We start from the raw sequence: 15,654 nt of genomic DNA on the forward strand, positions 1-15,654 counted from the left end.
AAGTAGGTAAATATCACAGCTAAAACATACTTGAGAGTAATGACAGATGGTTGAAGTTGGCAGTGACACGCATGCTGTTGAGTCTTTAATCTTCAGGTAGAATTGAGGCCAAGTTTAGACCAACAAATCATCCAGCAGAAGCTAAACTGGTGACCCATGTTCAGACTACTTTTGATTCTCACAAGAGAGCTTTAAAGGTGTGAGAGAAGAGGAGATCATAAGAATATTTTCAGTGAAAAAAGTATTGCTGCAGTAGAAGTCTCTGGACTAAAATATCTACAGGAACTGAAGCTCATGTTCCTGTTTTACCTGATTTAGAAGGGAATACTCTACTCTGAATCAGTGAGAAGACAGACTTGAATCTATTCTCAGATATTTCAGATCACACTCTTAGCTATAATCACCTAGGCACTTGAACAGATCAATTTTGGATCAGAAGACAGATGAGAATAATTTTGATTTGATTCTTTTTGTGGAATAGCCAATATTTTTATGGGAAGCAAGTAAACAGAAATGGATAAAACTGCAAAATGGTGGTGTTGTCTGTCTTAAAGGTGTCAGGTCTGGTTTTCCCAGGAATAACAGAAAAAATCATGAGCAGGGGTATAGCCGGAGGGATTTTCTTTGGCAATGGCTTCTAGGTGAGTTTGCGGTTCTGACTCTGACTGCATGGCTTCAGTGCAGCCACTGTATATCAGTTAGCGCTAGTACGTTAGTAATTACTGTGATTGCAAATATCCAATATAATATATTACCATATTCACATAGGAAGTATTGAACTGCATTTTCATGTGATCCCAAAGCTTTGGTGCTGGGATGGGGTAGTGAGGCTATATCAGGATTTTTTTGTCCCACAAATTATTCGTGAAACATCTCAAAGAGATGTTAATAAAATCTTTGTACCTCATTATGTTCTCTCACATTTTTGATATACCTAATATTTAAGAGGAAAAATAACTGTGCTTCTGAGACACCTTTTAGTAAGAAATGACAGGGATTTTTTTGGTCTCCTCCCTAACTCACAGTATAAAATTTCATTTGTGCATAACATTAATCCAATTTCCTACAACTCAGAGGGGAAAACTATAAGTAATACAGTTTTAAATGACTTCTAGATACCTGAAATAGCTTTTTCTATTAATAAGATTCCCAGTGTGCTGATGCGTGAGTTTCCAAGAAGAAAATACATATTCTCAGTTTAAATGCAGTCTAGTTCTGAGGAGTTGCAGACTCACCTCTTACCCTTGACATTTATTCAGTATTGAATATTATCTATCCAACAGCTCAGTCTTGTATACAACTGAGGAAAATTTTGTTTATATTCCCCATTTGAAGGGGAAGTATTAAACACCTCTGTTGCAAGTTGACTGTTTTTAGGAGGATGTCAGTTGCTTTAAGGCTAGCTGCTCAAATGATGGCTGGCTCATACTGGAACAGCTGGTAAGCTCCTCAAATTTAACCCTTGGTTAGTGCATCACAAAAGTACAAAATTGTACTTTTTATTGGACTAACTAGAGACAAAACAATCTTTTTTTTCATCTGTTTAACCTATCAAAAATGGTAATATTGTACTAAAATGTAATACATACATACTGCTTTAACAAATTTCAACATAATTGGATATTGTGAAGGCCAGTACTTTATTAAGCTGAATTTCTTGAATGGATTTTAAGTAGCACTGTAAACACGGCCATGGAAGCTACTCATTACAAAAATGATTTTTGCCAAAAGATTCCTATCTATTGACTTTGTCATATTGCTTTATGTAACTACACTACATATAACAACGTTAGAACGTGCTCCTTCTACACACAGCAGATTGGTATTAGCAAACTGTAGTTTATTTCTCAGTCTTCACTTGGGTCACAGAGGGAATGTTGGAGGCTGTGCACACCATTCTGGTTATGAGGGAAAAGTTTTATCCAAGAAGAAGCTTTTTCAGTTTTCAAGGTGATGAAAATGTATTGTTCCACCATTCCCAAGCAGCTTCTGGTTTCTGCATGTTTATTTGTGATGCTCAGAAAGTGTTTTCCAGCCTGGAGACAGAGCCTATACTCTACTTTGCCCTTGGGAAACACACCCTTTTTTGGGATGCCCAGGGAGATCAGAGTCCATGTTTCAGCTTGTCTGCTCACATGAAAAAAGAAAGTCATACACTTTTCTGTAGAATTTCTGATCTACCAAAATATCTTCAGTTCAGCTCATTGCATTTTTGTTTTCATTAATTTCCTTTTCAGCCCTTTCAGTAGACCTTCACCCTACATTTTTTCCGTGTACCATTCAGCTCACAAGAACTTCATGTTTTTCTACCTCTATTTTGCTACAAGAAAACCTTCTGATTTTTTTCCCCACTTACATTGTACTAATACTTTTCTGACCACAAACTGAGATCCCAAGCTTTATCCTTTTTATTTTTTGTTTGTAGTAGTCACTTGCAATTTCTCTCAGCATGTTTAAATTTTTTTAATTGGACACATGAATGTTGGGTAAAGAATGAAAGTTTACTAGCTCATTTTAACTATCTGTTACTGTGTTACAGCTTTTATAAGCCCTTTGCAACTCTGTTATGCAAAAAGAGTTCAGGAAGTCTTCACCCTTCCTTTGCTTGGATGCTTTGAGCAGAAGTAAAAAAAAAAAAAAAAAGATATTTGTATTGTTACCTGTAAGCTTGAACATCAATATCTCCTTTCAGATAAATCAAAGGCAATGTCGCTGATTCAGCAGAAAAGATTGGCAATAAGAGACTATTTGTCTTGGCCCATAGGAAGCTGCTATCAGACTATTGCAGATCAATGCAAAAATTTGCTTTACGTTTTATTCCAGTTTATACAAGTGGTTCTGCATTTGAATTGAATGGTATCCTTAGATAATAAAGGCTCTCTGTAATCTCATCTGTATTTTTGTCTCTGACACCTTGTTAGGAGCACTAACATAGGCTTGTCTAAATGGTGAATTTACATTACCATTATTACTATGCTGCATTGCCTACCAGAAATTATAGAGTTTAATTACTAGTTTAATTTTTTTAAATAATGAATTAAAAATTTAAACTGGGAATAAGTGCTATCTTAGGCAACAACTATGGCATTGCAGCTTCCACTTAAAAATAAAATATTCTTAATTGTGAAACTGCCAGGGAAGCCATGGATTTCATTACTGCTTTTACTGCCTCTCCTTGGAAAACACAGAGATGTTAGCTGTTTAACTCCCTAATTTGCATTTTTTATAGAACTGAAAATTCAGTGCCATTAAGCATAGTTAACAGCAGTGTTGTAGCAGCAATGATTTTATTATTACTACTTTTAATTGAGATGTTGTGCTTAAGTATTATTTGAATGTGTAGGTGGCAGGTGTGGTGGTCAAATCATGCTCTACATTTCTGCAGCTGTGAAGGGGGTGTCACCTCCTCTGCCCCCTCTTAAGGCTGCCATCAATTACTGTATTGCATGCTCATTAAGCCTGGTGATGGCTGGGCACATACCTAAGAGAGCAGAGTTGTTCTGCACTAAGAAGCCCCTAAATAGAGATTACAAGGTAGTGAAAACTGTTCATACTGCCTTACCACCCCCCTCACCTCACCCCAGTCCCCCAGCTGTCATTGCAATATACTCCAAATGCAGGTGAGAATGGATGGAATCTTACTGAAAATGCTTATGGAGTTTGAAGGTTATTTAGGGATTCATTGCTCCCCAATTTTGTGCTCCTTCAGTCGAGAGACTTGGATTTGAGCAACTTGAATTATCATGAATTTCTTATAGTCACATATTTGTGCTCTTTCTCTGACAAAAATAGCCTAGAAACCTTGTTTAACAGGTCTAGGGAAAAAGGAGAGTGATAGTTTTACTCCTTTTGTTTGAGAAAGGAAAAGATCTCAGTCTGTAACCGGGATTACCTTTCAGGCAACTCATATAGCCTAGTTCTATCCCTGTGTAGATTGTTGCTTATAAGAATTTAAAATAGTTTTTTAGAAGAAGAAGTAATTAGATGTGGAGCTGAATGGAAACTATGTTGAAATAAAAAAAAAATTATAAAGGAAAAGCAAGATGTGTCCAACTCATTTGGTTTCTGTCTTTCTTTTGAGAAGATGATTGAGCTTCAGGTAGTAGATCTTGTCTATCTGACAATCCCATAAAGTATTTGGTATAGTGAACTATGGAAAATGAATGTTTGCATCTAAGAAAATGGACTTGAATGTAACAATTGTAAAAATGAGCAAAGGACTTGCTAAAGCAGAGACAACAGGGCACTCATTTGGAAAGAGAAGCTATTGGTCAGGAATAAGATCACTTGTAGAGTTTCTCAGGGATCAGTCTTGCATTTATTTCCTAATTATTTTGAGGAACTGGCTTACTGACATTTTCCGCTGACACAGTTTGGGTGTTATTGTCACTGCACAAACAGGAGAAAATATGAAAAGCTGGATGACCAAGTGAGCTTCCAAAAAAGTAGAGAGATTAAACTCATGATTGCAGAATTCAAGGTCATGTACTCAGGAGCTAATAATTTGTGCAGCAAGTCATGAGCTCATCAAATGCAAATAATTGAAGAAACAAAATTCCTAATCTAACAGTCACAGAAGGACAGTCCAGTACGGTACATACATAAAGTTATGGTCACCTAGATTCAATAAAAGTTATTTTACATGCAAAAGAAGTCTTTTAGGACCATTTGAGGAGGGGTATTTTTATTTTGTGAGAGGAGATTAGAAGAATTGTCTTATTCAGTCTAGTAAAATAAATTCTGATATGTCTGTTCCCCATGAAAAAATCAGAGAAGTAAACACCAGGGAAGGAAAAGAGCTATTTAAAGATAAAATTGGCAAAAGAATTAATAGTTATAAAACTTCTATGAATAAATTCAGACTGGTAATACGAAGACCATTCCAAGTCACGTAAAGGATGAAACTCTGTAACTTTGTTTTTCCACAAGAGCTGTGGCTGTAAAAAACCAAACTACTTTTAAGATGGAATGTGATAAATCAAAAAATGGGATTATGTATAATGGTGGTGTAAGGGTTTTATCCAGGAGGTCTGGGCAAGTCCTATGTATGTCTTATGGTCCTAGAAGGAGGGTTAATGCCTGACTACTGCTCATCTGTCAGGTGGCATAACTTAATCCACTGGAGAGCCCAGAGGTGAAAAAACAGCCATTACATAGAATTGCAAGAGATTGCTACCCCCTGGCAGATCTCAGTGAACTGTATGCCACTCATCTACATTGTCCTGGGTTTGTTATCAGAATTAAATTCAGTTGTAAGACTCATGTCTTTTTCCAGTAATTTTCATAATCTTAGCCACAGTAATTACTGGCAATTGACTGTCGATTCTGTAGTGTGCTTCTGTCAGATTAGAGAAAGATTATATATGACAAGAAAAAATGTGATGCATCTTCTACGTTTTCTCATACGTGCAAGCTGGGACAAACCGTGTCTTGAACATTCACATACATGTTAGAAAATGTGAAAGGAGAAAAAAGCTTGAAAAGCCATTGTTTCAGAAGGCAGGAAAGTCAGCAAGGGAAGCTGTGCTTGTCTCCATCAGTCTGCCTAGAAAGGCTGTTAAATTTTTATGATTCTTTTTGTAAACAATTCTGCTCCATGTCTCCTAGTTACACACTGGAGATGCATCATCTGAGCAGTTAGACAAGAGGGTGATTAGGATGTTGGTGACACTAGATGCCTTGTCTACATTAGTTCTCCAGCTACTAATGGAACTGAGAGGTAGAAATTTCAGTGGCTGAAAAGTTAGCAAATGCATCTGTTGTGGGTTAACACTCACAGGCATCTAAGCTTCACACAGCTTGCTCAGCCCCTGCAGCTGCTTGTTCAGTCTGCCACAACAAGACAGGGAGAGAATTGGAAGGGCAAAAGTGAGAAAACTTGTCCATCAGGATGAAGATAGTTTAATAAATGATGAAAAACAAACAAGTAAACAAACAAACAAGTGACGCAAAAGCAATCACTCACCACCAGCTGGTCAATGCCCAGCTCATCCCTGAGCAATAGCCACCTTGGAAAACTACCACCTATTCCTCCCCCACCCCCAGCTTTTACTGCTGAACATGACATTATATGCTATAGTATATTCTTCTGGTCAATTCGGGTCCAGTGTCTCAGCCCTGTCCCCTCCCAGCCTCTTGTCCACTCCTAGCTGACTCACTGGGGCAGCAGAGTGAGAAACAAGAGAAGACCTTCATGCTATGTAAGCACTGTTTAGAATAGCAAAAACATTGGTGTATTTTCACCACTGTTTGGTCACAAATCCAAAACATAGCACTATACAGGCTGCTATGAAGAAAATGAACTCATTCCAGACAGATGCAGTACAATATCACATTGCTAAAAGAAAAGACAAAACTTTCCAGTCCTAATGAGTAAGTAGTTCCTTTTTCATTCCAATGGGATTTGCTCTCCTTCACTGAAGGATTAATTGGATGAGGAATTAATTTGCAAAACTCTGATTCTCTATTTTATTTTAAGACATTTCTGCTTCAGTGATTATTTCGGTGCAATGAGGTGGTAAGTGGATGTTTATGCCAGTTAGCATGTGATGTAATACCTTCATTTGTCTACATCATAATACTAAACCTGGTGAGGCTTCATCGTGGGTAGGCTAAACTTTTATTACTTTTATGTGTTTAAAAATCTGGAAATAAGGTGGTTCACACATTTAAACCATCAAGTTGCTTCTATTACTCTCTTGCACCAGCCCCAATGACCCTTGTGGGACAGTAATGTACTGCCAAAACAATGCCTGTTGTAGTCTTCCAGAAATTTTTGCTTCTGCTATTTTAACTAAACCAGCATTTCACAGTGAATAGGAAAGACGAGGTTACCTTCCTAAAAGGACAGCTGAATTTTGAAATACCACCTCAGTTTCTATTTCTGGCAGAACTAAAACTGGGAGGAAGCTGAGTGGAAGCTTCTGTATTTTTCTCTGTTGCAACCTGTAGAGATTAATATAACAGAGTTCTTACCATATACAGCTTATCTGCCACCTGTGAGAAAGATTTGGGTGGTCCAGCTATCCTTTGAAGACAATGTTGTGTCCAAGGGGCATTGGAGTTTATATAAAATGCTGTGTGTTTTGGTGGCTGCTAGCATTTGTCATAAGACTGCATGCTCTGCCAACAGCAATTTTCCAAGGAAAAAATGTGGTGCTTTCAATTCCCTATATTTCTTCTCTGACTTTCTGTGGAAGCACCATCTGGCCTCTGGTAAGGATTTCCACATATTGCAAAAGGTGAGCAACCCTAAAACAACTTTTGCCTTAGAAGGAGTTTAACTAAGTGTTAGTGCCTTAAGGATAAGTTCACTATTATGACACTTGAGAGGTACTGTAGAGAGATTCTCTCCAGTGTCATCCAAACCCCATGAAACACCAGATTATTTTTTGAAATTTGATTGTAAATAGAAGACTGATATAATATAAAATTATGCATCTCATGTATGTCTTGTCTTGGTTTGCCAATATATAGTCTACTTTGAGTACCTGTTGACACAAGATGCTGTTCTCTCCCCATTTCCAACTGCTGAATTGCATTTGAGTTTCTTATTGTTACTTTTCCTTGTGAATGCTGTACTCTGTCACTTGTTAGAGGGGCATATCACAGGAATATCACTGATTAGAGGGGAATATTGCAGATAATACCAAGCTGAGTGGTACAGTTGATACACTTGAGGGAAAGGATGCCATTAAGGGGAACCTCGACAGGCTTGAAGAATGGGCCTATGTGGACCTCATGAAAGTCAACAAGGTCAAGTGCAAGATCCTACACCTGGGTTGGGGCAATTTCCGATATCAATACAGATGGCGGGATGAGTGGATTGGGAGCAGCCTTACAGGGAAGGACCTGGGAATACTGGTGGATGAGAAAATGGGTATGAGCCAGCGATGTGCACTTGCAATCCAGAAAGCCAATTGTATCCTGGGTTGCATCAAAAGAAGTGTGGCCTACAGGTTGAATGAATTGATTCCTCTCGTATACTCCATGCTTGTACTCAATGCAGTACTCCATACCTGGAGTACTGCATTCAGTTCTGGGGTCCTCAGTACAAGAAAGACATAGACCCGTTAAAGTGGGTCCAGAGAAGGCCATGAAAATTATCAGAGGGCTGGAGCATCTCTCCCATGAAGAAAGGCTGAGAGAGCTGGGGTTGTTCATCCTGCAGAAGAGAAGGCTACAGTCAGACCTTATTGCAGCCTTTCAATATATAATGGGGGCTTATGAGAAATATGGAGAAAGATTTATTTTTACCAGGGCCCGTAGTGACAGGACAAGGGACAATGTTTTTAAACTGAAAGAGGGTAGATTGGATATAAGGAAGAAATTTTTTATGGTGAGGGTGGTGAGACACTGCAACAGGTTTCCTGGAGAAGTTGTGGATGCCCCATCCCTGGAAGTGTTCAAAGTCAGGCTGGAGAGTGCTTTGGACTTGATGATCTTTGAAGGTCACTTCCAACTGAAAACTTTTTGTGATCCCGTGATTTTATGATTGTCCATGTAATACAACAGCATAGCTGTCCATAGAATGTTCTCATTTTGTTATGTATATATTTAAGCATCCCTTTGCTAACACACCAGCTATTTGATACATTCAAATTCCTTACTTCCTTCCCCTTTGACTATGTCACAGTATAATTTGCATTTTTTCAGTATAATACAATTCAAATTTTAGTAATGTGTCTAAACCTGTTTTTGCTGAAGATTATGTCATGCTATAAATTGAAGAAACAAAGTACAATGTGACTAAATGTAGCCTAGAATATTATAAGGGCCTTAAAATTAAGCTGACAAGGATGATAAATTGAAATAAAGAATATAATGAAACAAATGCACATGTTCATTATCTTTTATAATCAAAAGAATGCAATCCTGGATACCAAAGACAGAATTCTTGATGTAGTAAGTTTAGTAGGAGCAATTGTTCCCAATGAACAGGTTGTATAAAAAGTATTAAGATGATTTTCAGTTAGCAGGCAAGTTCTCTAAAGTGGCCAAACCAAAAGCCAACTTTTCTGGTTTCAGCTGGGGTCAATAGGTATCTCATCCCTGGTAGAATCAAGACCTTTGCAAGTCTTTGCTGCCTCCTTTCAAACCTTTGCTTTGCCAAAGCCATTGCTGATTAAGGGAAGTCCATACGAGTTCAACACAGCACAGTTGCCGCCCCCTCCCCCCCCCCCCCCAATGTTAGTGATCACTGCAGAAAATTTTTATTAATCTCTTACTCAAGAGTTAAGGAGTTTTTTCTTTCCTAAACTCAGTATGCCTTTTATTTTTACTTTCTCCCTTCATGTGGATTTTTTGGTTTTTTTTTTTATGCACTGATTTTAATTATCTTTCCCTCGCAGGCTGCTTAAAAAATCTCAAAGTGCTCAATGTGAGTTTCAACAATTTGAAGTCTGTCCCTCCAGAACTGGGTGATTGTGAGAATCTGGAAAAACTGGATTTGTCTGGAAATATGGAAATAACAGAGCTCCCATTTGAAGTAAGATAACAAACTATTTTTCTTCCATCTTTTTAATTTGGCTTGTAAGGTATTTTATAGCAGTCTTAAACTCTTTTCTTAACAGACTAAGTCATATTTCTTGCAGTTTTTAGCAATAATGTTTTAGTAGTAATATCACTGAAAATGCTTTAGCAGCAGTTAAATGGGACCAAGCTTCTTTGTTTTGGTTTTCAAGTGACTAAATTTTGCTTGTATTTATTCTGATATATGAAGGAGGACATGATCCCAAAGGGGATTTGGCCAGTGGTGATAAGGAGAAAGCTGCAAATAGCTATTTTCTGTAAAAGTGAAGTGCATCTTGACGGTGAAATTCACATACTAACATTCATTTGTTCCCAGTGTCTGTTTTCCTTTAAAAAGAGTATGGAGAGTTCTATAAACAACACTGCATGTCGCTATGAGTATAGATGTCTGTCTGAAAGGGATATTACGTGTGAGGCATAGTATGAATATATAATAAAGACTGAAAAAAGGACTCCCAGGCATGTTGGATGCATAACTGCTCTCTGCCACAGCTGCTCAGAGACTTACTGTTCATGGAGAAATGAAACCATTGGCTGGTACCTAACCGCCATTTCAGAAGTCATCTCTATTTCTCACATTCTTAATATCCTGATTCCTGGAGGATGAGTTGGGGGGGAGCTTTAGGAAGAAGTGTCATGCTCTTCTTTACTGATTCCTACTTTTTCTTTAAATACCTGTTACTGGTGATTTACAGGCGATGTTGGAGTGGATTAAAATTCTGTGAGATCTGGTTTGGCCATGCTTATGTTCTGTTCTGAGGAAATGCAAACAGTAATTAACTTTCCCCTCTGACTTTTCACTGTAAGGTAGTTTAGCTGAAAATAATTGTTAAAAAATGGTGTGAAGGAAACAGAAGCAAAGGATGAACATTAGCTCCACCATCGTAAGTGGACACTGCATAGAAATGCTAGCAACAGCACAAACAGTGCAGGTGTCCTTTCTCCTTCCTCTCCTGGTCCTTCAGATAGCAAAGATAGGGGACAAACCAGATAAAATTTAACAGCTAAAAAGGAACCATAATGGAATCATAAAAGCATATATCCTGAACAGGCGAAGGAATTAAATGTAAGCATCTAGGGAAAACAAGTATATTCAAACCTGTGGAATAGAACAGTGAATTTAGCCCCAATCACTGGTATGTCAAAATCCGAGTATTTTCTCAGTTGCTCCTAAAGGCCTTGTAGTGCAAAGGCTTACCTATGTCTATGCATTATGGGTAGCCTTTGCATGTAAACTTAACTGCGCATGTAAGTCTTCCCAGGGCTGAGTCCTAAGAGACAAGCGTTTTTCCTGGAAACTCAAAAATGTTGTTGCTTTCTGGCAGTCTCTTATTCAATGACATTGAAAACCACTAAAACTGAGTGTAGGCTACCAGGTGATGGTTCATTTACAATCCATGGAAAAAATTCGGAGCTGTGGAAATCACTTTATATAACAGCAAACACTGGAAGCAACATTATGTCAACATGGTCTAAAAGGTCAAGAAGAAAAATATAGAATCATAGAATCATAGAATCATTTAGGTTGGAAAAGACCTTTAAGATCATCCAGTCCAACCATTAACCTAACATTACCAAGTCCATACTAAACCAATCAAGGGTAGACTAGACTAAACCATGTCCCCAAGTGTAACATCTACCCGTTTTTTGAACATTTCCAGGGATGGGGACTCCACCACCTCTCTGGGCAGCCTGTTCCAATGCTTGACCACTCTTTCCGTGAAGAAATTTTTCCTAATATCCAATCTAAACCTCCCCTGGGGCAGCTTGAGCCCATTTCCTCTTGTCTTATCACTTGTTACTTGGGAGAAGACACAAACACCCACTTCACTACAACCCCTTTCAGGTAGTTGTAGAGAGCGATAAGGTCTCCCCTCAGCCTCCTCTTCTCCAGACTAAACAACCCCAGTTCCCTCAGCCGCTCCTCATAAGACCTGTGCTCCAGGCCCTTCACCAGCTTCATTGCCATTCTCTGGACACGCTCCAGCACCTCAATGTCTTTCTTGTATGGAGGGGCCCAAAACTGGACACAGTATTCCAGGTGCGGCCTCACCAGCACTGAGTACAGGGGAACAATCACCTCCCTGCTCCTGCTGGCCACACTCTTCCTGATACAAGCCAGGATGCTGTTGGCCTTCTTGGCCACTTGGGCACACTGCTGGCTCATGTTCAGCCAGCTGTGAACCAACACCCCCAGGTCCTTTTCAGCCAGGCAGCTTTCCAGCCACTCTTCCCCAAGCCTGTAGCATTGCATTGGGGTTGTTGTGACCCAAGTGCAGGACCTGGCACTTGGCCTTGTTAAACCTCATACAGTTGGCCTCGGCCCATCGGTCCAGCCTGTCCAGGTCCCTCTGCAGGGCCATCCTACCCTCCAGCAGATCGACACTCCCAGCCAACTTGGTGTCATCTGCAAACTTACTGAGGGTGCACTCAATCCCCTCATCCAGATCATTGATAAAGATATTATACAAGGCTGGCCCCAAAACAGAGCCCTGGGGAACACTGCTTGTGACTGGTGACCAACTGGATTTAACTCCATTCACCACAGCTCTCTGGGCTCGGCCACCCAACCAGTTTTTTATCCAGCAAAGAGTACGCCCGTCCAAGCCATGAGCTGCCAGCTTCCCAAGGAGAATATTATGGGAGACTGTGCCAAAGGCTTTGCTAAAGTTCAGGTAAATGACATCCACAGCCTTTCCATCATCTACCAGGTGGGTCATCAGGTCATAAAAGGAGATCAGGTTGGTCAAGCAGGACCTGCCTTTCATGAAGCCATGCTGGCTGGGCCTGATCCACTGGTTGATCTGCACTTGCCTGTTCACTCAATATGAACCTCTCCATAATCTTTGCCGGCACCGAGGTCAGGCTGACAGGCCTGTAGTTCCCCGGGTCCTCCCTCCAGCCCTTCTTCTAGATGGGCGTCACATTGGCAAGCCTGCAGTCATCAGGGACCTCCCCTGTTAACCAGGACTGGTGATAGATGATGGAAAGTGGCTTGGTGAGCTCCTCTGCCAGCTGCCTCAGTACACTCGGGTGGATCCCATCTGGCCCCATAGACTTGTGAGCGTCCAGGTGGCGTAGCAGGTCGTTAACTTCTTCCTCCTGGATTATGAGGGCTCCATTCTGGTCCCCATCCCTATCCTCTAGCTCAGGGGCCTGAGTACCCTGGGGATGACCAGTCTGGCTGTTAAACACAGAGGCAAAGGTGTTAAGTACCTCAGCCTTTTCCTTGTCCTCTGTGACAATGTTCCCCCCCACATCCAGCAAAGGATGGAGATCCTCCTTGGCTCTCCTTTTATTGCTGATGTACTTATAAAAGCATTTTTTATTATCTTTTACAACATTGGCCAGACTGAGTTCTTGCTGGGCTTTTGCTTTTCTAATTTCCTCCCTGCATGACCTAACAAGATCCCTGTACTCCTCCTGAGTTGACTGCCCCTTCTTCCAAAGGCGGTAGACTCTCCTTTTTTCCCTGAGTCCCCGCAAAAGCTCCCTATTCAGCCAGGCAATTGGCATTGTCTATTGTGTTTCCTTGTTTCTCTGGAGGCTGGCACTTAATTTATACTTGCAGTGACCTGGGAGGTAGGCTACACAAACTCTTCTGATTTAATGTATAAAATTGGTTTCCCAGAATCAACATTTCAAGGGAAGCTTTGGAAGCTGAACATGCAATTAAAAGAACACTTTTGTCAAATGATTTAAAATGCTGCAAAGTGTTTGGCCTTCAGTGTACTCAATACAGCTGATGTTATTCAGAGCAATGGCATCAATATCCTTGCTAATGTAATAGGTGTCTGTTGTTTGATTCTCAGATGGGCAAAAGGTGGTAGTCACTGTCAGGTAACTATTTAATTAATTGAAATATTGAGTTAGTTGGAACAGTCTAAAAAAGGAAAACAGAAAGACACTGTGAAGTGCTGTGGCAGGCTAACCTTGGCTAATAGTTGAATGCCCACCCAGCTGCTCACTCCCTCCCCCTCCTCAGCATGGCACTGGGTGAAAATAGGCTAAGAAATCTCATGGCTCAAGATAAAAGACAGGGAGTTTGTTTACCATTTACTGTTGTTGGCAAAACAGACTGTTCTTGGGGAAGATTAATTTGATATTTGCCAATATATATTTGGGTAGTGAGAAACAAAGACATTAAACCAACATCTTTCCTCATCCCTCTTCCAAGGTTGACTCCATTCCTTCCCTCCAGATTTCTCTCCCAGCCCTGAGTGGTGCAGGGAGGTGGGGGGAGTCATAGACAGTACACAGTGTTTTCTAGCTGCTTCTCCTTCCTCCTCACACTTTTCCTCTGCTCTGGTGTGGGGTCTCCATGGGTTGTACTTTCTTCAGGAATATGCATCTGCAGCAGTGTGGGTCTTCCATGAGCTGTGCTGTGGAGGTCTGCTTCACCATGGAAGACCTCCTCCTGCTCAGACCTTGGTGTTCTCTCTGTTCTTTCTCACTCTTTTTATTCTCTCCCCTTTTCTCTGGTGCTTTTTCCCTTTTCTTAAATAAGTTTTTAGAGTGGCACCACACACTTGACTGAGGGGCTCAGCTGTGTCGTGTAGTGAGTGGGTCCGTTGGAGATGGCTGGAACTGTCTGTGTCCAACATGGGCAGCCCCTGGTCTCTTCCTACAGAAGCCACACTACAGCTCCCATGCTGCCAGCACCTTTCCGTGGACACCCAATACAAGTATTTATGATCCCAAGTTAGACAGATTAGATCAATTATTACCTAATACAATTGTTGCTAACATCTATTAATCTGGTGAAATGCTCGTGAGTCTTGGTCATCATTGTCTCCTGTGGTGTGAGTACTGGGAACTGGAAACTGTAAATAAGCCAGTATACAAAAGAAGTTTTTTACAATGAGGGTGGTCAAGCACTGGAACATCTTGCCCAGAGAGGTGGTAGAGGCCCCATCCCTGGCAACGTTCAAAGTCAGGTTGGACAGGGCTCTGAGCAACGTGATGTAGTTAAAGCTGTCCCTGCTCACTGCAGGGGGGTTGGGTTAGATGACCTCTAGAGGTCCCTTCTAACCCAAAGCATTCTATGATTCTATGATATGCAAGCTCTGTTTTGGTAGGTGAATGGGTTCCCTTTACAACATTAGGAAAAAAAGAGAAAACTTGGCAACCAATACACAAAATAAGGTAGAGAGTTGCTAAAAATGTTTCCTGTTTATCATCTTTTAGGAAGTTCAATTTTTATTTTACTTTCAAATCATTAAAAGTGTCTTCTGGGAAGGTAAAGAAATGCATGAACGCAGTAACAGTATTCTCCAGTGTAAAACTTACTTGAAAGAAATAAAGGCAAACTTCAGCCCAGCAGAAATGTTCAAAGTCTAATTTTACCTTGGTTCTGTACATAGAGTAATGGCCAGAGAGACACTGATAACACATAAAAAAAATGGATTCAAAGAGATTGATAACATGCCTGTGATTCAGTAAAGAATTTTTGACAGACCCATAAAGGTTTATGAGATCATCAGAACTCTGAGGCTGAATTACACCTTCAGTAACCAGTCTCCCTGTTTCCTGTCTATCCATTTGCTTTATGACAGGTGGAAAAACTAGAGAAGTCTTTAAGCTTTTATTTTATTTGGTTATTTAGTTGTTTGCTTTTTTAGTAGAAGAGTTGAGTTTGGGGTTTTTGTTGTTGTTGTTGGGTTTTTTTTTTTTTTTAAATAGGCACAAAATATTACATGATGAGCTAATTCAGGGGGAGAAATCTCAGTGAGATGGACCATGTAACACATGACTGTAGTTGCTACCCAGAAGTGGTAGACAGTGAACATAGGTTGCTACACAAAACCATACAGTGTCACCAAATACCCATTCTGAATTGAAGTCCCTAATTTGTGAAGACAGCTACCATATATGTGCATAAATTTTGCTGGCATATCAGTTGTTTCTGTGCCTGAATTTGTCAGTCAGCCACATTAGAGATTCACAGACTGTTATGATATCTGTTAAGTCTGTTAATTTGTTTTGTAAACAGGGAAACTTCAGGAAAGACAAGATGCTAAGCACCTTTATCTCGTACTACTTTTCTGGTGAACTACAGCTGTTAAGGAGGTTTTCAGCATTATACTGACTATAGTTCTTGCCTTTTTAATTTACCAATTTCAT

At 40.1% G+C, this 15,654-nt stretch overlaps 1 protein-coding gene across 1 annotated transcript in view; it reads left to right on the top strand.

Annotated features, from left to right (window-relative positions):
* Nucleotides 1–15,654, top strand: part of LRRC2 (leucine rich repeat containing 2) — a 63,002-nt gene that overhangs the window by 22,160 nt on the left and 25,188 nt on the right. Inside the window, exon 4 of the mRNA XM_075726937.1 lies at nucleotides 9,351–9,487. Coding sequence (XP_075583052.1) covers nucleotides 9,351–9,487 — 137 coding nt within the window. The remainder of the gene's footprint in view (nucleotides 1–9,350; nucleotides 9,488–15,654) is intronic.

The sequence above is a fragment of the Pelecanus crispus genome, chromosome Z, assembly GCF_030463565.1.
Source record: "Pelecanus crispus isolate bPelCri1 chromosome Z, bPelCri1.pri, whole genome shotgun sequence".
Lineage (NCBI taxonomy): Eukaryota > Metazoa > Chordata > Aves > Pelecaniformes > Pelecanidae > Pelecanus > Pelecanus crispus.